General features: G+C 37.5%; 1 protein-coding gene and 2 long non-coding RNA genes across 4 annotated transcripts in view; 2 read left to right on the top strand and 1 right to left on the bottom strand.

Annotated features, from left to right (window-relative positions):
- Positions 1-22,968, top strand: part of LOC134801905 (uncharacterized) — a 537,245-nt gene that overhangs the window by 230,691 nt on the left and 283,586 nt on the right. The gene's annotated exons all lie outside the window — the stretch shown is intronic.
- The window catches only part of LOC134801873 (uncharacterized), a 399,153-nt gene continuing 377,509 nt past the window's right edge, over positions 1,325-22,968 (top strand). Inside the window, exons 1-4 of one of the 2 annotated variants that reach the window (XR_010145725.1) lie at positions 1,325-1,489; positions 2,047-2,262; positions 12,380-12,409; positions 13,329-13,433. Coding sequence is in view for 1 of the 2 variants with exons in the window: in XM_063774525.1 (XP_063630595.1) it covers positions 1,415-1,489; positions 2,047-2,262; positions 12,380-12,409; positions 13,329-13,364 (357 nt within the window). In the remaining variant the exon portion in view is untranslated. Of the gene's footprint in view, positions 1,490-2,046; positions 2,263-12,379; positions 12,410-13,328; positions 13,445-22,968 lie in introns of those variants that run through there. The other variant, XM_063774525.1, reaches the window with a different exon arrangement.
- On the bottom strand, positions 17,212-22,028 carry LOC134801779 (uncharacterized). The gene is made up of 3 exons (XR_010145720.1): positions 21,943-22,028; positions 21,432-21,579; positions 17,212-17,399 (listed from the first exon to the last, which is right to left on the bottom strand). It is a non-coding gene; the product is annotated as an uncharacterized LOC134801779 (long non-coding RNA).

The raw sequence follows: 22,968 nt of genomic DNA on the forward strand, positions 1-22,968 counted from the left end.
ACCCCCTTGTAAATCGTCCTGATTCACAAGGGGGTGCCCGAGGCTCCTGACTGCCCAATGGTCCTCCACCTCCCCTACTCGTTTTATAATGGTTGACAATGGTTTAATAAAAGACAGCCATCTAGCGGCCGTTACTTGAACTATTTCAGTCTGTAGCATAGCAGGTAATTTAATGTACGCGGTCTTATTTACTTAGGAGTTGACTGCTGTCTCGAGAGAGGGCGTTATCTTCGATGCGTTTATTCAAACCAAAGAGATGTTGTTTGTATGTAGAAGAGACGTAAAATCTAAGACCAATAGGGGGGTATTACTGCAATGTTCTGCCGCCAGAGTGCAGCACTAAGCTAGCTAGTAAACCATAGAGTAACTTATACATACTGTACCTTAAAAAACTGTTTTTTGGCAAGTTTTCACAGACAATAAAATATGACATTGATGCATCAAGGCAGTTTGATAACAAGGGCCTACCGGGAAACGCGAAAATCAAAATTTTGTTATCTGCCTCTTTGTCGCTCGAATACGCAAGAGCGATAGAGAAGTTAGATAACGAAATTTCGATTTTTCTTGTTTCGCGTTAGACCCCCATATTGTGATGGAAAGTGGTACTGGCGCCCCCTACGCATAGTTTCGCGTAATATTCCATATTCGTGATTCGAATTAGACAGTTGATGTAGATGGCGCTATCCCGCTCCCAACATTATGCGGTAACTCTGATTCTTTACGTTGAATAATATAGTTCAAAGACAATATTTTGGACTTTCAGTAGAGCAATCGTGAGTAGATAAAACAGTGTAGCGAGACTTTCTAGATGTCGCTGTTGTTAAAGTTTATTTTCATTGTTTGTTTTACATAAAAAACATAATCTTTGAAATACCTAGTAATTTACTAGATTCAAAGTTACAACAATAGGGAAAACGTCACAAGCGCAATCACAAGGCCTACCGCGAAACACGAAAGTTCGGTTTCTGCCTCTCTATCACTCTTGCCTAATCGATCGATAGAGAAGCAGATAACGAAATTTCGATTTTCGCGTTTCACGGTAGGCCACCTGTAAATAAACCGTCTTGATGCATCAATGTCATAGTGAAAACTTGTCAAAAAACTGTTTAAGGCCTAGCATGTATAAGTTACTCTATGGTTTACTAAACAAACTAGTTCTGCACTCTGGCGGCAGAACATTGCAGTAATTCCCTATTTGAAAATACGTAGGTACCTAGTAAAATTTCAAAAATGAAGTAAAGTCATCAAACAATCTTTGAATTGAAATCTAAGAAGTGCGAAAGGAAATTCCATCCCAATACCAATTACAGAATATCTAATTGCTGCACGCTAAGCATAATCAATTTGTGTGCACCCAATCGATTAATTTCGTTGAATATTAGGTGCCAGGTGCTGGTGCTAGCTTAGCGTCGACATGCGAACTGCCCTCCTACTCTATGTTTTGGCCCTCTGGCAAGGGTGGGTCAAAGGCAACCCCTTCGATCCTAAGGTAAGCCCTATATGCAATTACTGCAACAAATAGCATGTCACAACTTCGAAATGTGTTTGCCCGATGTTTTACTTTTTGCCTAATTTTCATTTGAACGAACGCGTATTTAAAAAAAAAAATCCAAACTTTAGTAAAGGGCATCCTGTAGAAGCCATAGGGTTAGGTTAGATTTGGTGGTCTCTCTAAAAATTCAACGGTTTTTAGAAAACGTGTCCTTTCTAATTTCGTTCGGTCAAATGAAAATTTCGGGGTTTTAATCATCGGCTTTAACACTTTCGTGCCTCACTCACTTCAGTGCCAAGAGTCGCAATTTCAATACAAAATGAACCCGACTATCGGGTTCTTGGCACTGAAAGTGTTAAAGTTTTCGGAGATGTGTAGGCAACCGTTGCAGTTCGGTTCTGCAAGAAAACAGATTTAAACAAATATTTGTATGCTCTTATAAATAGGTAATAATTCATTCGAAAACCAATCAAATGTAGGGCCATATCTGTGGTTGATAATGTTGATATGTATACAACAAATTGTATCAAATGATGTTAATATCTGTGTTACAGAACGACATGGACAAACACGACAATAACCTAAGGCACAGCAAATTATCATTTGTCAAATATACAGATAGCAGCCGTAAAAAGGAATTACAAAATAAAGAAAAGCAGCTTATAGACTTTTATACACATGCCTTACATCAAGCACATATAAAGTCACAACCAAAAAAGACAAAGACAAAATTAGGTTTCAATTTAGCTGGATTCGCAAGAGGAATTCAAGTAAGTCATAATTTTATTCTAAATATGTAGGTTTTACATAGTAAGGCATTCAAGGGTCATTCCTCGACAACCTCATTCCCTTGGCTATACCTATTCGCAAATTTCCACTTGGCACGGGTTACACGCTTAAGGATGACTCACGTTAGAGCGGGCCAGGGTCGGGCCGGAGCTTCCAGCGCTTCGTTTTCTATGGTAAGCACCACGTGATCACCGACCAGCCGTCATACTACGGCGATAGATGTCTTCATAAACGCCTTCCCTACCAGGGGTGTATTTACTCTAGGGCCATCCGGGCCATGGCCCGGGGCGCCAATCCGCCAGGGGCGGCATATGGGCCGTATGGCGCCCCTGGCGAATTGCATTTTGTTTTTCTTCCTTGACTTCTGGGACGGCGAAACGTATTGGCCCGGGGCGCGAAATTTCAAAATACGCCCGTGTTCCCTACATACTCATCAGCCTGCCCTCTGACATCAGACAGGAAGCCAATAAAGTAAAATTTGGTAAAAAGCTGCGTAGTTACCTCGTAAATCGCGTATAGTAATTGTTGAGCATTATTAGTAATGATGGTTGTCTATTGTTTGTCCGAAAATTATATAAAATAATACTCATATGCCCGAATTTTATTTGCACGAATTTCATTTGCCCGAATTGTTTGTTTACCATAAAAATGATGTGACATACTCTTTGTTTACCCGATTATTAGATGCCAGAACGTACGAGTGCCATACGTGTTGTTGTCCATATTATTAATTGTAATAATATTATTTAATAGAATATTTAACCTCACCTAACCCACTTTTCCAGTAGTATTTATTTTCTGTAAGGGTCGCAGTTCAAACCTAACCTAACCCATTTTTCTAGTAGCATTTGGTTTCTGTAAGGGTCGCAATTCAAACCTAACCTAACCCACTTTTCTGATAGCATTTATTTTCTGTAAGGGTCGCAGTTCAAACCTAACCTAACCTACTTTTCTAGTAGCGTTTATTTTCTATATGGGTCGCAGTTCAAATTTAACTTAACCCACTTTTCCAGTAGCATTTCTTTTCTGTAAGGGTCGCAGTTCAAACCTAACCTAACCCACTTTTCCAGTAGCATTACTTTTCTGTAAGGGTCGCAGTTCAAACCTAACCTAACCCATTTTTCTAGTAGCATTTGGTTTCTGTAAAAAAATTATATTATGGCTAGTGATAATTATGGCTTACAATGATGATGACAAATGATATTATTGAAATTGATTTTATGGGAAACAAAGTTTCTGGCACGTGACTAATATAGTAAACAATAAGTATTGCATATGTAATTATGGGAAACAATATAATGGCTGTTGACTATTATGGCAAATGAAATTATGACAAATGAAATTCTGGCAAGTGGGTGTATACCAGTAATGATAGATGTAAACGATTTTGTTATAAGAGAGTAGAGACTACACGATCCCACAGTCAAACCGTGTAAACTGTTGTGGGACACTGTACTTGTATAAGCTGTATATTTTTATGTTAATAAATATATAAATAAATAGAAATAAATAGAAAATGACGTCTCGGACGTCCGGACTCTTCGGTATACACCCACTTGCCAGAATTTCATTTGTCATAATTTCATTTGCCATAATAGTCAACAGCCATTATATTGTTTCCCATAATTACATATGCAATACTTATTGTTTACTATATTAGTCACGTGCCAGAAACTTTGTTTCCCATAAAATCAATTTCAATAATATCATTTGTCATCATCATTGTAAGCCATAATTATCACTAGCCATAATATAATTTTTTTACAGAAACCAAATGCTACTAGAAAAATGGGTTAGGTTAGGTTTGAACTGCGACCCTTACAGAAAAGTAATGCTACTGGAAAAGTGGGTTAGGTTAGGTTTGAACTGCGACCCTTACAGAAAAGAAATGCTACTGGAAAAGTGGGTTAAGTTAAATTTGAACTGCGACCCATATAGAAAATAAACGCTACTAGAAAAGTAGGTTAGGTTAGGTTTGAACTGCGACCCTTACAGAAAATAAATGCTATCAGAAAAGTGGGTTAGGTTAGGTTTGAATTGCGACCCTTACAGAAACCAAATGCTACTAGAAAAATGGGTTAGGTTAGGTTTGAACTGCGACCCTTACAGAAAATAAATACTACTGGAAAAGTGGGTTAGGTGAGGTTAAATATTCTATTAAATAATATTATTACAATTAATAATATGGACAACAACACGTATGGCACTCGTACGTTCTGGAATCTAATAATCGGGTAAACAAAGAGTATGTCACATCATTTTTATGGTAAACAAACAATTCGGGCAAATGAAATTCGTGCAAATAAAATTCGGGCATATGAGTATTATTTTATATAATTTTCGGACAGGCCCATGGCCAGGGAATGAGATTTTTCAGGAATGATCCCCAAATCGTTTTTATTTTACATTATTATGGACCAAATGGGTACACTACATAATTCTGAAATATTTTATGCCGAATTTTTAAATATCGAATTTTATTATTCCGATTTTTAAATGCTCGCCCCATCAAAATTCCGATTGGTGTAATTACCGAACGATGAAAATCACGAAGTTTTATATTTCCGAATAGTAAAACCGACGATTTTTTAAATTCCGAACCACATAATTCCGAATATAACAATTCCGATAGGGAGAAACACCGAATTTAACATTTACGATTTTTGATATCACGAATTCCGAATTGTCATAATTCCGAAATTTTGAATTCCGATTTGACGTGATACCTATTTTTTAAATTCCGAGTAACGATATTCCGAATTTGTTGTTAATAAATAAAGGTACCTACGGTTCTACGGGGGGTAGCAGTTCTATCGTAACCTAAACCTACTTTCTTAAAAACAGTTATTTACTGTAGAGGTCCAGTTCTAACCTAACCTATACCTACTTTTCTGTAAGCAGTAAGTTTCTAGGGGAGAGAGGGTCGCAGTTCTAACCTAACCTACACCTACTTTTCTAGTAGCAGTTGGTTTCTGTAAAGGTCGCAGTTCTAACCTAACCTAACCCACTTTTCTAGTAGCAGTTGGTTTCTGTGAAGGTCGCAGTTCTAACCTAACCCACTTTTCTAGTAGCAGTTGGTTTCTGTGAAGGTCGCAGTTCTAACCTAACCCACTTTTCTAGTAGCAGTTGGTTTCTGTAAAGGTCGCAGTTCTAACCTAACCTAACTCACTATTCTGGTAGCAGTTGGTTTCTGTGAAGGTCGCAGTTCTAACCTAACCTAACCCATTTTTCTAGTAGGAGTTGGTTTCTGTGAAGGTCGCAGTTCTAACCTAACCTAACCTACTTTTCTAGTAGCAGTTGGCTTCTGTGAAGGTCGCAGTTCTAACCTAACCTAATCCACTTTCCTAGTAGCACTTGGTTTCTGTAAAGGACGCAGTTCTAACCTAACCTAACCCACTTTTCTGGTAGCAGTTGGTTTCTGTGAAGGTCGCAGTTCTAACCTAACCTAACCCATTTTTCTAGTAGGAGTTGGTTTCTGTGAAGGTCGCAGTTCTAACCTAACCTAACCCACTTCGCTAGTAGCAGTTGCTTTCTGTGAAGGTCGCAGTTAACCTAACCTAACCCATTTTTCTAGTAGGAGTTGGTTTCTGTGAAGGTCGCAGTTCTAACCTAACTTAACCCACTTTTCTAGTAGCAGTTGGTTTCCGTAAAGGTCGCAGTTCTAACTTAAGCCACTTTTCTAGTAGCAGTTGGGTTCTGTGAAGGTCGCAGTTCTAACCTCACCTAACCTACTTTTCAAGTAGAAGTTGGTTTCTGTAAAGATCGCAGTTCTAACCTAACCCACTTTTCTAGTAGCAGTTGGTTTCTGCGAAGGTCGCAGTTCTAACCTAACCTAACCCACTTCGCTAGTAGCAGTTGGTTTCTGTAAAGGTCGCAGTTCTAACCTAACCTACTTTTCTAGTAGCAGTTGGCTTCTGTGAAGGTCGCAGTTCTAACCTAACCTAACCCACTTTCCTAGTAGCACTTGGTTTCTGTAAAGGACGCAGTTCTAACCTAACCTAACCCACTTTTCTGGTAGCAGTTGGTTTCTGTGAAGGTCGCAGTTCTAACCTAACCTAACCCATTTTTCTAGTAGGAGTTGGTTTCTGTGAAGGTCGTAGTTCTAACCTAACCTAACCCACTTCGCTAGTAGCAGTTGCTTTCTGTAAAGGTCGCAGTTAACCTAACCTACTTTTCTAGTAGCAGTTGGCTTCTGTGAAGGTCGCAGTTCTAACCTAACCTAACCCATTTTTCTAGTAGGAGATGGTTTCTGTGAAGGTCGCAGTTCTAACCTAACTTAACCCACTTTTCTAGTAGCAGTTGGTTTCCGTAAAGATCGCAGTTCTAACTTAAGCCACTTTTCTAGTAGCAGTTGGGTTCTGTGAAGGTCGCAGTTCTAACCTCACCTAACCCACTTTTCAAGTAGAAGTTGGTTTCTGTAAAGATCGCAGTTCTAACCTAACCCACTTTTCTAGTAGCAGTTGGTTTCTGCGAAGGTCGCAGTTCTAACCTAACCTAACCCACTTCGCTAGTAGCAGTTGGTTTCTGTAAAGGTCGCAGTTCTAACCTAACCTACTTTTCTAGTAGCAGTTGGCTTCTGTGAAGGTAGCAGTTCTAACCTAATCTAACCCACTTTCCTAGTAGCACTTGGTTTCTGTAAAGGACGCAGTTCTAACCTAACCTAACCCACTTTTCTGGTAGCAGTTGGTTTCTGTGAAGGTCGCAGTTCTAACCTAACCTAACCCATTTTTCTAGTAGGAGTTGGTTTCTGTGAAGGTCGCAGTTCTAACCTAAGCCACTTTTCTAGTAGCAGTTGGCTTCTGTGAAGGTTGCAGTTCTATCCTAACCCACTTTTCTAGTAGCAGTTGGTTTCTGTAAAGGTAGCAGTTCTAGCATGTCCAAATGATTTAAATGCATTTTTTTTTGCAGATCAATTTTAAAAACGGCTGACCATTTAATTACTTCCCTTTTGAAAATCACGAATTTCATTATTCCGAGTTTACAAAAGATCGAATTTCTGAATTCCGAATTAGTTTATTTCCGATCGGTCAATGATTTTTCGGAATAGACAAATTCGGAAAAAAAAAATCGGATTTTTTAATAATCGGAACTTTAAGCTTTCGTTCATATGACAATCGGATTTTAAGTATTCGGAAATAGCGCAGTCGTGATTTTCTTCTTTCGTGGTTTTCAAAGTCGTGATTTCGATATTTCGGACGTATAAAAAATCGTGATTATGAAAATAGAGGTTATGAAAGTCGGAAAAATATATTTCGGAATATTTGTGTGTTCCCGGACCAAATACAATGGACGATAAATGTATTGTGTTAAGTTTTTTTTCATTAAATACCTACAGTTGAATATTAAATTATTAATTGATATTATAGAGTCTGGCTACTGAAATATTACACAAATGTTTGGCGGGAAATTCAAAAAATCTTGGGCTGGTCACACTTTGTGTAGTAGGAATTATAGTTTTGATACTAGAAAATATTTTTGATTTTCTGTGCACACGTAAGGTACCTAAGGATGTAAGTTAAATACATTGACGTGCACTCAAAGTCAGCTCGCATAATTTCTACCACTATGTAAAATACAGTCAACGATAAACACATATGTTGACACTTTCTCACCATATACCATTGTAACAAGGCGAAAAATGAAATGTAGTGTAAATAAGACATAGCTCGATAATACCGTAATGTTAATCCATCACCATCAAAAATACATAAGTACTATGCCAAATATACTAAATGCTAAGTATCAAAATATTTATAGAGCACCAACCTCCTAATTTGTTTACATTTGTTTAGGAGTTGTAAACATTGTAGTTTTTCGTTATACAACGCTACACGTCGACTTCGCACATTATAATATAAATATAATATAAATATAATATAATATAAATATTAGGGGACATCTTACACAGATCAACCTAGCCCCAAACTAAGCAAAGCTTGTACTATGGGTGCTAAGCGACGATATACATACTTATATAGATAAATACATACTTATATACATAGAAAACAGCCATGACTCAGGAACAAATATTAGTGTTCATCACACAAATAAATGCCCTTACTGGGATTCGAACCCAGGACCATCGGCTTCGCAGGCAGGGTCACTATCCACTAGGCCAGACCGGTCGTCAAACATTGTCGTAATTATTTACGAGCTTAAATAATAGTTTGCGAACCTCACTCAGTATAGACATTATTAATATTATTTAAAATAAACCCCTTATAAACCGCAAACAATTTGAATGAATGACATAAATTGACAACTGACTTTTTTAAATCATAGACAATTGGTGATACAACAACGAAATATCTGTCAACAATTTTTGGCTAGCCAGACTCTACCTAGTTTAAGATGTGTAAGTCTAAAACGAATTTGCGCTTCTAATTCGACAGCTGATGTGATGGCGTAGGACAGACACATTTATATAACACTGGCTGTACAGCGCCACCTAGTTTGGCTGTTAAACTTGTAGGTACGATGTTTCTAGATGACATTTCTTTTGTAGGTATACACCGTGTTTTTATTGAACTCCGTTAACTTTGGGGTATGGTTAAGTACGTTTAAGAGAACTAAATGGCATAGTTAATTAAAAAAAAAAAATTTGCTTTGAAAAAAGAAAAATATGTTTAAAAAGTAATTAAATGTAGCATATAGCGTTGTTGTAACACGGGCATTACATTTAACTCAACCAAACAATTGAAATCTGTGACATCTCAATGTCATTTCGAACATCGATCGACCGAGATTGTACTTAAGGCGCTCTTATACTCGAGTTTTACGTTTTCAAGGGGGTGAAGCAGACGCGTGGTAGAACGGGCAGGCGGGCGCCCCGCGCGGCGCACCGCACCATTCCCGCGCAGCACGTCTACGTCCTTATTCTGACGACATCGGTATTCTGAATTGTCAGTTCCGGGATTTTTTCCGGCAATTAATATTGAATAAGATTTATTAGCAAATTCGAATTTTGATGAGTACTTAATGAAATTAAAAATGGTAGGTAAGACGGTGAGTGTAAATAATTATTAATTATATATACAATATGAGTGTATACCGCGACAAACTGAGAATCTAATCAAATGATACCAAATTATTATGAGACAAATAATAGTTCTTACTAATAGACATTAAAAATGTAATAGAGCTAGACCAAGAAAAGTCTGCAACGATTTTGATTGCACACGCAGTGCAAGTGTTATTTTAAACGTCAAACTTCTATGAAATTATGTATAACACTTGCACTGCCTATGCTATCAAAATCGTTGCAGACTTGGTCTAACTCTAGCAGTCAATTTCGGGCAAGTAGGTAGTGAAAATAAGGAAGAATACTAGCAAAGCTAAGATAATTTAGCTATCTTCACAAAAATAATTATAACAATTTATAACTCTAACTGTAATTACTTACTATTTTTCTAATTTTTAATTGACGAGTAAAAGTCAAGCATTTAAAGATTGTAATGACAAAAAACACTTCTACTTCGACATTCGAGTTAGTTAATAGCTCAAGAAAATAAAAAAAATCTGCGGAAATAATTCGTATAATTTTGAAAATTGGCACAGTTATACCTTGTGGTGTCCAGATAACCATACTTAATGTCCTCGGGCTTAGCGGGTGTGCTGAGGGTGTAGGGGGGAGGGGGGTGAAGGTACCTTTTTCATATTTTTGCTCATATCTCGAATATCTGTACGAATCGCATAGGTACAAAACAATAACAAAAGTTTTAACATAAAATTTCCTACAAATTTGGGTCTTTTTATTTTTACGTTACGATCAATACTTTAGGGTTGTTAAAGTTAACAAAGATATAAAAAGTTGATTTAAGAAAACGTTTCGTCGTTTTAAATATTGATCCTAGAGAAAAGTGTTATGTTTTTCGTAGAAAATTGTATGCCGATTATTTATTTACAAGAACATTAAGAACTTATTTTGCTATGAGCCTTATTTTACGAATCATTTACGAAAACCTAAAAATAGGGACCTGGAAATTGATTCTAATTAACTTACCCCCTTTAATACCTCTTTAAATATTGATCGTAGCGCAAAAGTGTAAAGAACCTTTTTTGTGGACAATTTTATGTTCAATATTTATGTATAATATTTTTTTTGCAACGGGCCACCGTTTACGAGTTATTTACGAAAAACTAAAAAAAAAGTGACCTGTGAACTGATTGTAATTAACTTTCTTCCTTTAATATCGTTTTAAATTTGATCTTAGAGAAAAAAAGTTCAAGATGTTTTTGGAGAAAATTTTATGTAAATTATTTATTAATTAAAACCTATTTTGCTATGGGACACCGTTTACGAGTTATTTACAAAAAACTAAAAAGGGACTTTAAAGTTGATTATAATTAACTTACCCGCTGCTTTGTCTTTTTTAATATTGATCCTAGCGAAAAGTTCTACATGTTTAGTAGGAAATTTTATGTTTATTATTTATGTATAAGATGCAATGAGTCATACTTTTCAAATTATTAACGAAAACATACAAACAATGAACCTTAGAATTTATTATAATTAACTTTCCTTCTTTATTATCTTTTTGAATATTGATCCCTGCGAAAAGTGTACTGAATCTTTTTGGTACAACATTTTGTGTAGATTATTAACGTTTTATAACATTTTTTGATATTGGCCACCGTTTACGAGTTATTTACGAAAATCTAAAAAAGGGGACCTTAGAATTGATTATAATTGAATTTCCCGCGTTAATATCTCTTTGAATATTGATCCTAGCAAAAAATTGTACTAAATCTTTCTTGTAGGCAATTTTATGCAGATTACTTATGTTATAGAATATTTTTTGCTATGCGCCACCGTTTAAGAGTTATTTACGAAAAACTAAAAAAAGGGTCCTTTAATATCAAATATCTCACTTCCGGTCAAGAATTCGATCAAGCAACCAGCAAATTCGGATTCAGCGGGGTCTAATTAGGTTAAAAAACCCGGTTGCCAAAAAGTAATACGATTTGCCAATTGAAATCGATTTTATGAAAAATATGACCAGTCTAAAATATTTGAATCCTGTATATCTATGTTTAAAAATTATTCAATTTGATTAATTTTATAGCCTTTTAAAATATGTTTACACAATTTATCAATCGTGACTGAATTCCGGATTGGTTAGATGGGTGTGTGCCTTTGCTGCCCAACTTGCTATAAAATGACAATATGACGGACGAATGTCTGAAATGTCACCGTATTTAAGAATTATTTTGCTTTTCTTCGCAAGTATGTTGAAAAACATTGTGTGTATAACATATTTGCATATTTATACTGTGATTACCCATTTTATGAAACGTCCGCTAAACTAGCATAGGTCCGACGCTGACAGTGGTCACGGGCGTACTGGCGTGAGGAATGGGCGCAAGGTATTGCCGCGTAGGATGTAATTTAGTAGGCAAAATGTTGAATTCATCAAATGATGAATGAAAAAATTAACGTATCGATAAAAGGACAAGCAATAATGAAGATTTACTTAAAAGCTATCGACTGAAGTAAGTTTCATATACATTTTCGTCGTAGTACTTCTAACATAAGGAAATAAAGACAGTGTTAGGCATGTTTTCAACTTAAGATTCTATCGAGAAAATAATGAGCCGTCGTGTTTCTGACAAGCAATAACGTAGTTCAAGGACTGAAGTTATACATACTAGAAAATAATGCATGAAATCCTTGTAAAAGTCTGTAAATATGGTGACAAAAAAGCGCATTTTACTACACACCGCGCCTTAAGTTTAGTAGGAAATGTGTGAACTCATTCTAAACACTAATCAATATGTAAACCGCCCCTAAGGCAAGTGTACACGCTTGTAGAGGCCTTATAGGAAAAAAATAAATTATTGTTTATCTCCGAAATGGAGTTAATTAGAATATCGGTGTCTTTGAGAAAGTTACTTGATTTAAGTTCAGGAATGCACCCTTGAAATTAACGGAAAAAAAACACGGTGTAGGTATATACTCGTAGTTTAGGCCCATTAATCTTTGTCTTTCTCGCAACTCGTGTCGATTTAAAACACTACCTCTTGTCTTGTATTAATTTATCGGCACTCGTTGCGACTATCCTAGTTTACGCACTTGTATCGTAATGTGTTTGGTTACAGTTCGTAGCTGACTTGGTCAGTATTGTATCGGTAAGTGTTGTTGCCAATTTAACCTTTTATAGGGCACACTTACATATTAAATACGGTAAAAATGACCACCCTTTGATCTCATCTTTATGTATTTTTTCTTGTGAAAAATCTATTAAATAGGACATAGACTGAGGCGATGAGGCTTGAATTTTTTTTAAGTCTTGACTGTTAACCTTTTGAACGGTAAGAACACCTAAAGGCGTCGTAACTATAGTCCGACAAGAAACTGTAGAAAATTATTGAGGGCGCCACTTCCTACGTAACTATCACATTTTTGACGTAAAATGCCTAAAGTCTGTGCGGTAAGAGAAGAGTCGTGAAATTTAGGGGAGCCCATACATTCTACGACTCTTCTCTTTCCGCACAGACTCTAATAATAACAACAATTTAGTATAGAATTTTTGTTTAATTTCTACTAAAGTTAGACCACGAAAAGTCTGCAGCGATTTTGTTAGCCCCCGCAGTGCAAGTGTTATTTATACGTCATTCATAATTTCATAGAAGTTTGACGTTTAAAATAACACTTTTACACTGCGTGGACTATCAAAATCGTTGCAGACTTTTCTCGGTCTAACTCTATTTTATGTCGGACTATAGTTGTGCCCATAGCGCCAGGGACAACTATAGGTGTTATGGCGGACGCTGTAAAATTAACCTAAACACTTTCAAGTAAGGTTTACATTAGCTCGCTTGCGCCCGAGACATGGGCGTGTGAGTGACGTTTTTTTGTTTATGATGTAAAGCGTTGAAAGGGTTAAACGTTATGAGGTGAGGTGTAATGGGGTAAGACCGGTAAGACGAACAACTGTGCAAGAATAATAAATACTTTATGGAATCGTCATAGTGATGTAAAATAAATTGACTTAATTTGTGTAAAACTTTTATTTGAAATGAATAATATTTTTTTTTCTAATTTTAGTCGGACTTTTGGAAGTGGATACGTACTGTCAGATAAGGAGTATAATCAGGTGACATGGTAACGAGCTTCTTTAAAAATAGTATATGTAATATTGTCTTCGGTTAACGCGATAGTTATAGTAGTATACCCTATAATGGACACGGAACCAGTAATGGGACAAAAAAACACAATTCCTCTAAAATAAGTATGTAAAAGTAGTTTATAAACACTGGATATATTTTTATCATAAATAAGAGTCCTAGAGCTGATTACGTTTGAATTTTTATTAAATTCGGTTATTTTTTAAGAAATGTGCGTCAACCCAAAAGTTGTCGTGCCACTGAAAAAAATATCACTAAAAATTCTTAACAACTTCGCTAAGAGAGGTGAGTTAATTTATTAAATTTTAATTAATGAATACTTGATGAAAACTAGAATGTGTTTTGTTAATTGCATTTACCATGAGATAAGGTATACAACACACTATGTTGTGACTCCACAGATGTAAAAAAATAGTGGTATTTGGCCCAATCCCATTATAGGAGCTGTAAAACTGCATACCTCCTATGATGGGACAATTGACATAATGATGCTTGCCATGCCATAATTTTATGTTTTAAACAATACAGAAGTAAAATGTAGTTACGAAATATGTCAACCAGTAGGTATTCTCGGACTTAGGATAAATTAATATCGTTTTTCCAAACTTTTATTTAACTTGCCTTGTTAGTTAGTGTGGGTCAAATCTTGGTAGCTGAATTTGACCCACTTTTCGATTTCCGATTCAGTTGAAATTTTGTGTAAGTACGTAATTAAGTATGCAAATCGGATGATAATGCAACATTGTGATAACATGGACTTGATCTGATGATGGAGACAGGAGGTGGCCATGGGAACTTTATCGCAATAAACCCTAACTAATTGTGTTTGGGTATATTAGAATTGTCTCGATGAATCTAATACAATAATAATTGGCTGTGGAAAGAAAAATACATTCAGCGATAAAAGCTTATACCAAAAATTGATTTTTTTGCCATAACTTATTCCCCATTTCAATATTTTATACTGATAGAGCAATGTCCATTATAGGGGGCCCATTACTGGATCCACGTCCATTACCTACTGGAGCTTTGGTGTCCATGACTGGAGAAAAAAAGCATAGTTTTAATTTGTTAATTATGTGGAAACTCATTGCAGTATCTTTGATACAACACGCCTAAAACATGAAAGGCGGATAGGACTTTCATCTTTTAACACGCTAAGCGGAAGACCATTTACATGTACAAGAGAAATATCATAAATACTCCAAATTTCCTCTTAAATGTCCCATGACTGGTGCTGTTACTATACTTATGAAATAAAACTATTGAAACGGATTATATCGCATATATTGAATACATATACTACAACAGAGTTCGTGGTCACCCGTTGACCACGAACGCTGTAAAGGGTTCGAAACGTCGGGATATGTATAATCTGTATTCAATATACGCGATATAATCCGTTTCAATAGTTTTATTTCATGAATAATATATGTATTTTTTAATAAACGAATTGTTTATAAATTAGAGCCTTGTTTTATATACTTTTCCTTTCGAATTAAATGATTAATAAACAAGAAATAACTGTAGACTGTATTAAGCCTTAGAATGCCCTTTTCCATTTCCCAGTATATATATAAATAATTAAGATATTTTTTTTCTTCCCGCCTCGGCCACCGGTGGACTTGGTCACTTTTTCTTTGGTATATGATATCTACTTAAGTTTATAATACTTTTAATAATTAAATATGTATGTAATACTGAATATGCAAGGCTTATAATAAAGTACAATACTAATTAATTAATTAATTAGTTATTAAGTTGAAAAACACCAAGTTTGCTTTGTAAACCATTTATTTTCTTTTACGATTGATAAAAAAATTACCCACTGGACAGCTCTAATTTCAGTGATAATATTAAAAAATACCCTTATAAAAAAATCGTTTACAGTAATACTGGTATAAAAAGTAAATAAAAACATACCTATGTATACAATGCCAACATATAAAACTTATTTCTACAAACAAATGCTTTTTTTATAATTTATCCATTCGAAAATACATTCACTGAACCAAAAAATTGGCAAATAGCTAACTAAAAGCACAGGCCTTTATTGGCATAATCCGGCAGACGGGTTTGGCTGCATTGGCAGTGACATACCGTTTGATGGCATATACTTACACTTATGGCTCCTCTACACGATGGGCCATCATATTGGCCCAAGCGTGTTGTAGAGAACCGGTAGTGGTGTCGAATGGCTTATGGCGCGGAAGGATGGCGATGGGATGGCCGCGGTATTCGTTTTTCGTCCGCACATCAAAGGTCACGTGGCCCATTCCAATAGTACGTGTTCTCAACCATCGCAGGGCCATGTAGCTAGTCCAGTGCTGTATAGAGGAGCCATAACCATCGCGTGGCCAACTCGCTGCTCCAGCGCTGGGCCATCATGTAGAGGAACCATTACAACATACAACGTATGAGGTATCATTAGATCATTACTTCATTATATTCGTGTCAGATGTGGGAGTGACATAGGGTATCTTATTACCTACCTATATTCAGTTGCTCATCGCAATAGTTTTTTTTCTTCCATCAGTAAACGGGTAAGTTATACCTATCACTTATCGAGGTAGGTCTTAAGATGAATATGTCCAAGACCAAAGTTATGACGAACATCACTGGCTTTTCGAATCTCACCATAACGGTGGGAGCCGAAGAGCTGGAGGTGGTCGAGCAATACGTGTATCTTGGACATATTCTATCTTTCGACAAAAAACAACAGGAAAAGGAGATCTCCAGAAGAATCCAGTTGGGTTGGGCGGCATTCAACAAACTTGCGGACATCCTCAAATCTGATAACTTTCCACAATGCCTGAAAACTCGCCTCTTCAATCAATGTGTCCTGCCCACCATGACATACGGTGCCGAGACATGGACGCTCACTAAGGGGGCTGTGCATAAAATACGAGTAGCACAAAGAGCCATGGAGCGCACTATGCTCGGCATTAAACTGCAAGACCGAGTGAGGAATGTCGAAATCCGACCCCGCACCAAGGTACGAGACGTGGGTGACGTCATCTCCAAGCTTAAATGGAGTTGGGCGGGACATGTTGCTAGGCAGAGTGATGGCAGGTGGACCAAAATGTTGACGGATTGGTGGCCGCTTTCGGATGAAAGAAGCGCCTGGCGTCCGCTAGCTCGTTGGGTGGATGACATTCGGAAAATCGCGGGGCACTTTTGGATGAGACTAGCCCAGGACCGGGATAAGTGGCGTACACGAAGAGAGGCCTATGCTCAGCAGTGGGCGACTGAAGGCTAGAATGATGATGATGATCACTTATCGCTACGTCTGTCTAATAATCCGTAGGTATTGTGCCCATATGTTGGTCGTGAGGAAACCGGACTAATCCTAATAAGGCCTAGTTTCCCTTCTGGGTTGTAAAGGTGGCGATTGACTTGTAACATTTCGATGTAATGTAACACGATACAACTCGAGCATTACAGCAATCAGTGCAGCGAGCCCTCGCGCCGCGCGCTCCACTCGTCTGTCGGTTTTTTCGCGAATCCCTTTGAGTGTTACATTACAAGTTAGTACAGGTTCGCGAGCGCTCTCGTCTCGGGTCTTTGGTGATCTGAAAATGGAGCATAAGTGAGCAGAGCGTTCGAGACGAGCGTTCGCCGCGTACCTAGCTGTAATGTGTAACACGTTCACCGTGAACGTTACATAACACCGAAATGTTACAAGTCAGTCGCCACCTTACGGTCAGATGGCAGTCGCTTTGCCTACGTCAAATCATGGGATTAGTTGTCAAGCGGACCCAAGGCTCCCATGAGCCGTGGCAAAATGCCGGGATAACGCGAGGAAGAAGATGTTGGTTGCTTGAAGTCCCCCCACCACGCACTCCGCGCATAGCCAATAAGCTGGTGGGTACTTATGTAGTAATATTTTACCTTCGCTTGCCTGCAGACGTTCAACGTCACTTTTCTCCCCAATAATATTCACCGCACTTGGAATAATTGTAGAGCACGAAAAAACAGTAGGTATCGTAAACTGAAAATAAAATTCACTTTCAAACATTGAGCCCGCTCCACATTCATGCGAGAATCCGTGCCCCGTTCGCGCACGTTTGTGGAGCGGGCTTTATCTTGAGAAGACTAAAACACTAACCCCTTTCATAAAACTTTACGGTCCTGATTTAGTTAAATTATGTTTTATCCCTTTCTTACAAATACATAAGTCAAAATGACAGATAAAGACAAACGATTCATAGCTAATTTAGGCCAGTAACGCTTTTATGAATAACGTCATAACAGTCATAACTGGATTTATAATTATTTTATTTAGCTACTTACATATTGTTTGAGAATGTTTATGTATACTACGCCATACGAAAATAAATAACAGTCTAATTCGAACAGGCACCTAATATCAAAACAATATTGAATCATTACCTATTAGAATCAATATCTGGGAGAACGAGCTAGCTTTGCTCGGAAAACATATAAAAACTCAAAAATGCGCGTTTTCCCACAAAAAAGACCTAGCTAGATCGATTTATCGCCCCCGGAAACCCCCTTTAGCAAATTTCATCGAAATCGGTAGAGCCGTGTCCGACATCCCCGAAATATATATACCGGGTTTGGCCTGTAACACGAGCAAATAATTAAAACATACATTGTAGTCCTCAAACGTTGACACTTTTGTTAAACAACTTTTAAAAATTATGAAGTATTTAGACTCCCTATTTTTCAGACGCCATTGCTACTCCATATCATTGTGATTGACGTTGCTTGTCACGCCTTAAACAAAACAAAATTCGCAATACATTGCGTCTTAGAATAAACTTTAACGTGAATTAAAAATCAAACTACAAGTTATTTTTAAAAGTTGCTGGACAAATGTTATGAGGTGTGTCAGCCTATAGTTACATTTTTTGCTCATATTACAGGCCACACCCGGTATAGAATAGAATAGAATAGAATAGAATAGATTTATTCGTAAGCACAAACAATCGGAACAGTACATAGTATAAAAGAAAACACAAAAATAAGATTAAAGTGCCACGAAATGGCCCCATCTCAGCATGTTGCTGGTGGCTTCCAGCGCTGATCTTCCGATGAGACCATCAAGTGAGAAGAATCACGGAAGGTAACAGACAAGAAGAAAAAAGACAGAAATAACATACAGTAAACAGTTAGTTAAATAAGAAAAAAGTTACACAGCAAGAAGATACAACATAACGACTATTTACAATTAAGATTAATTAATACAAAAACAAGCATCGTGCTCTAAATCGCTGTATCGATCCGGTCCGACCATATCTTGGCTGAGCATTACAGCTGTATATACTATTAGCGCCAACGGTGGCTACACTAACTAAAAAGCAATGTCACAATGTCAGACCAAACCAATATCGAGCGTTCATGAAATCTACGTTAAAAAATCTTGTAAGATTAGCTTATTAGCAAAACAGCATTGTAGGATGACGAATTTACGAAAATGTACGAAATACTAACATAACAGCACTCTACTAAGTATGGCGTAAAGGAATGATGAACCCTTGTCAGGCCAAAGGAACAAAACACTTGAGGTAAGCATAAGTAAAATTACAAACTACAGGCAGCTGGTATCAAGTCTGTAGGCTTCTTGGCTACGTTGGTGATTAAGTAAATACAGTTTAATCTTTGACTTAAAGCTATGAATACTTTGCAGGTTTCTCAAAGGCGGAGGTATATTGTTCCAGACTTTCGACGCGGCATAGCGAAAACTTCCCCGAAACGCTGCTGTGGCATGGCGTGGCATTAACAATTGAATTCCACAGTTACGGCGCTCGCGGAGCTTAATACAAGAAAGCTTATTGAAGAGATAAGGCGGAGTACCATATTTAAGCACACCAAAGAGCAGACAAGCCAAATGAAGTTTACGACGGTGTTGCATCTTGAGGATCTTATGGCTGTTCAGAAATGGTGTCACGTGAGCTCTCAACGGAATATTGAAACAGAAGCGAGCACAGGCATTTTGAACACGTTGAATGAGTCTCTTTGTCTTTGCAAGAAGTCTAGGCCCAAACACTACATCCACATAGTTTAATTTTGATAGGACAAGTGATTCAACTAGTTGACAGCGGAGGTTTTCGCTTAAATATGGCCGAATTTTATATAAAACTTTAAGCTTGTAAAAACAACTCCTAATGGCCTCGGAGACATGCTTCTCATAACGTAGTCCACAATCCATTATGAGACCTAAATTACGCGCTTCATACACCCTCTCAACCGGTGTATTCATTAGCGTAACATCCGTTGATATACTGACACCAGCCAGTTGTTGCCTGCTGCCAAATACTAGGTATTTAGTTTTATTTGGATTAAGCAACAGGCAGTTTTCTGTGGCCCATGATGCTATTGAGGTGAGATCTTGGTTTAATTTTTCTATAGCACTGTCAATGTCAGCTGGCTTACATGATATATACACTTGTATGTCGTCTGCATATATATGGTATTTGCAATGCGTGATGTGGGACCCTATATCTGCAGAGTATAATATGAACAGGAGTGGGCCGATCACCGATCCCTGTGGAACTCCTCTTGTTATATGAGCTTTTTCGGATAAAAATGAAGATCCGTCACTGCAACATACTTTCACAATTTGTGATCGATTATGTAAATAGCTTTCAAACCACTTTACAGTTTTGTGATCAAATCCGTAAAAACTCAATTTGGAAAGAAGCAGATTTATATTCAGACAATCAAATGCTCTTGAGAAATCGAGGAGGACTAAAATAGTGCACATTCCTTTGTCTTGAGCATCCAAAATGTTATCAGAGACATCGAGTAATGCGGTCACAGTGCTACGTCCCTTCCGAAAACCTGATTGGACATCTGGTAGGATATTATTGTTTTCTAAGTAGGCGGTTAGCTGTAAGCATACTACTTTTTCCATTATTTTGGACAGACAAGGTAGTATACTTATAGGCCTAAAGTCTGAAAGCACAGATGGGTTCGATACTTTAGGCAAGGGAGTCACAACTGCTAACTTCCAGATATCTGGAAAGGTGGATGTAAGAATGGAGGTATTTATTAGGCTCGTAATGAAATCAATTGTGTGTGGAAAAGTCATAGTAAGCATGTTTAGATTTATCCCGTCAATACCCTCGGCATTCGATTTTAAACATTTAATTACTTTAATTATTTGATAAGAACTAACAGTATCTAAATGGAAAACAGAGTCATTGAACTTATGAAATTCAAAATAGGTCAGCTGTGATATAGTGACACTTGAAGTTCCAGGTAGATCTAGGAAGTGTTTGTTCAAGGTATCAGGATTATTAAATATATTAGGTAATTCATTATTCTTTTTAGGCAACACTGTATTTTTTAAATTTTTCCATAAAGTTTTGGGTTCATTAATTTTATTATTAATACTATGTTTGAAATATGCTACCTTTTCAAAATACAGAGCTTTATTTACAATAGACTTAAGGTCTTTGTAGTATATCTTTTTGACTTCGCTCTGGCTTTTGTGAAAATCTGCCGCAGCACTGTCACGCAACCTCATCATCAATTTGACGGTGTCCGTAATCCAGGGGTATGATTGAGCTTTAATCAAGGATGTCTTAAGAGGAGCATGCAAATCAAATAGATTAAGAACTTGTTGATTAAAGGCTGTTACCATGTCATTGACATTTCCAAGGTTTGTTATCAAGTCCCACCTCACGCTCTGCAAGTCCACATCTAGATCTTTTTCGCAGATGTTTTTAAGAGGCCTATAGGTAACGCGGTAAGGCTTGTGTTTCTCACGCTTAACATTGAAATTACAGACAACAAGGCAATGACCATACAGGGAGCCCACATGATCAATTGCTGTAGTATTGGCCTGCATGTCCGTACAGACAACATCGTATAGGTACTTAAACAAGAATTGCTCGTTTAAAGGTACAATATCTGGGTGACCGAGCTTTGCTCGGAAAACATATGAAAACTCAAAAAATGCGCGTAATAATTAACAGACAACGGAACTAATTTATTATTAAGCGTCACTGAAAAGGTGTCTCCACTCAGATTAATGACATGAAATAAAACTTACTTATCAAAAAAACTGCAATAAATACAGCGAAATAGAGAAGAGCAGGATTTCCGGCTCTCATTATCATTATTATGACACAACACAGGAAATCAGCGAAAATTTTTATCTTGAATATTTGTGCATATAGTTTTTTGGGCCATTTCCAGTCCTGTAAAAAACCGCAATATTTTTATTTTATTCAATATAGAAAATGAATCAGGAACACAAATGGCCATCGCAGACATAACTGAATTCAGACCCTGATTAACGCTGCGTCTCACGTAAGCGAACAACTCGCGACCGCGACGCGGCGCGGCGTGGCGAGCCCAAGGCGTTCACGTTCGCAACGAGATTGCCCACGTAGGACACTTCTATATAGGTATGAAAGGATTGATTCACCCCGCGCCGCACAAGCGCCGCATCGCTTCGCTTCGTTGCAAGTTGCACTGCGTGGGCTATCAAAATCGCTGCAGACTTTTCTTGGTGTTACTCTAGGTATTCAGCACAGGGTTATTATTGAATATTACGTTACCAGTCTAATTCCAAATATCAGGAACAGAATGCTGCTGGCTCCTACGACACCAGCATTTATGTATATTAAATAAGCAATCCAGCCACCTGAAAATATTACACTTTTATTGTAAAACAAGGTGGCTAAAAAATACATGTGTTACTTTTGTATATTAAAATACAGGGTGGCCAAAAAATAAGTGCATTCCCGTTGCCAGGGAGGTTTTGGGATTATACTGAGCAACTTTTAATATGGGACCAACCCCGTAATCGCGAAAAAAAAATTTAATAAAAGTTAGTAAACGTTGCTCAGTATAATCCCAAAACCTCCCGGGCAACGAGAATGCACTTATTTTATGGCCACTCTGTATAAAATTAATGAAATATATTTGTTGTAAAATAACTTATTGCTTGGTCCAATTCCAACCACAAATATATTTTACAGCTAGATGGCCCTGGAGTATGCTTAGACCAAACAAGTTTTTTGGCCTGGATCCTAGTTCCTTAAGCTCTGTTTTCCTAGGATAGCGGTGCCGTCATATAGCGGCACGGTATATAAAATAATACGGCTAAATATGGATGGAGTAATATTTTGTATAGAGACGGCCGCTATATGACGACACCGCTATCCTAGGAAACCAGAGCTTTAAGCCAAATTTCATAGAACAAAACTAGAAACAGGGGAAGCCTGTGCTAGCGCCCTCTATAAAAACCGTTGATAGTTGTCATCAACCCCATTATTTTTCATGTGTGCGTGCACGTGCAGCCTCAGTCACAGAATAAATAATAGTACTAGGTACAGAAGACTCACTCTCTAACAAAACGCGTCTGTTACGATCTGCCGGGCTAGCACATGATTGGCGCCCGTCCCTATTTTGTTAACATAGTTAGAAAAAGACGGGTAGTCTATCTCGCCGCGAGATACTGTCGCGCCAATCATGTGCTTGGCCTACAGGACAGATATGGGCGCTAGGTGGCGACAGCGCCACGCGCGGCTTATGGCTAGCCACCAAAATTGGTGTGGAACGGGTGTACTTGTAGCTACCCG

The sequence above is a fragment of the Cydia splendana genome, chromosome 23 (assembly GCF_910591565.1).
Source record: "Cydia splendana chromosome 23, ilCydSple1.2, whole genome shotgun sequence".
Taxonomy (NCBI): Eukaryota; Metazoa; Arthropoda; class Insecta; order Lepidoptera; family Tortricidae; genus Cydia; species Cydia splendana.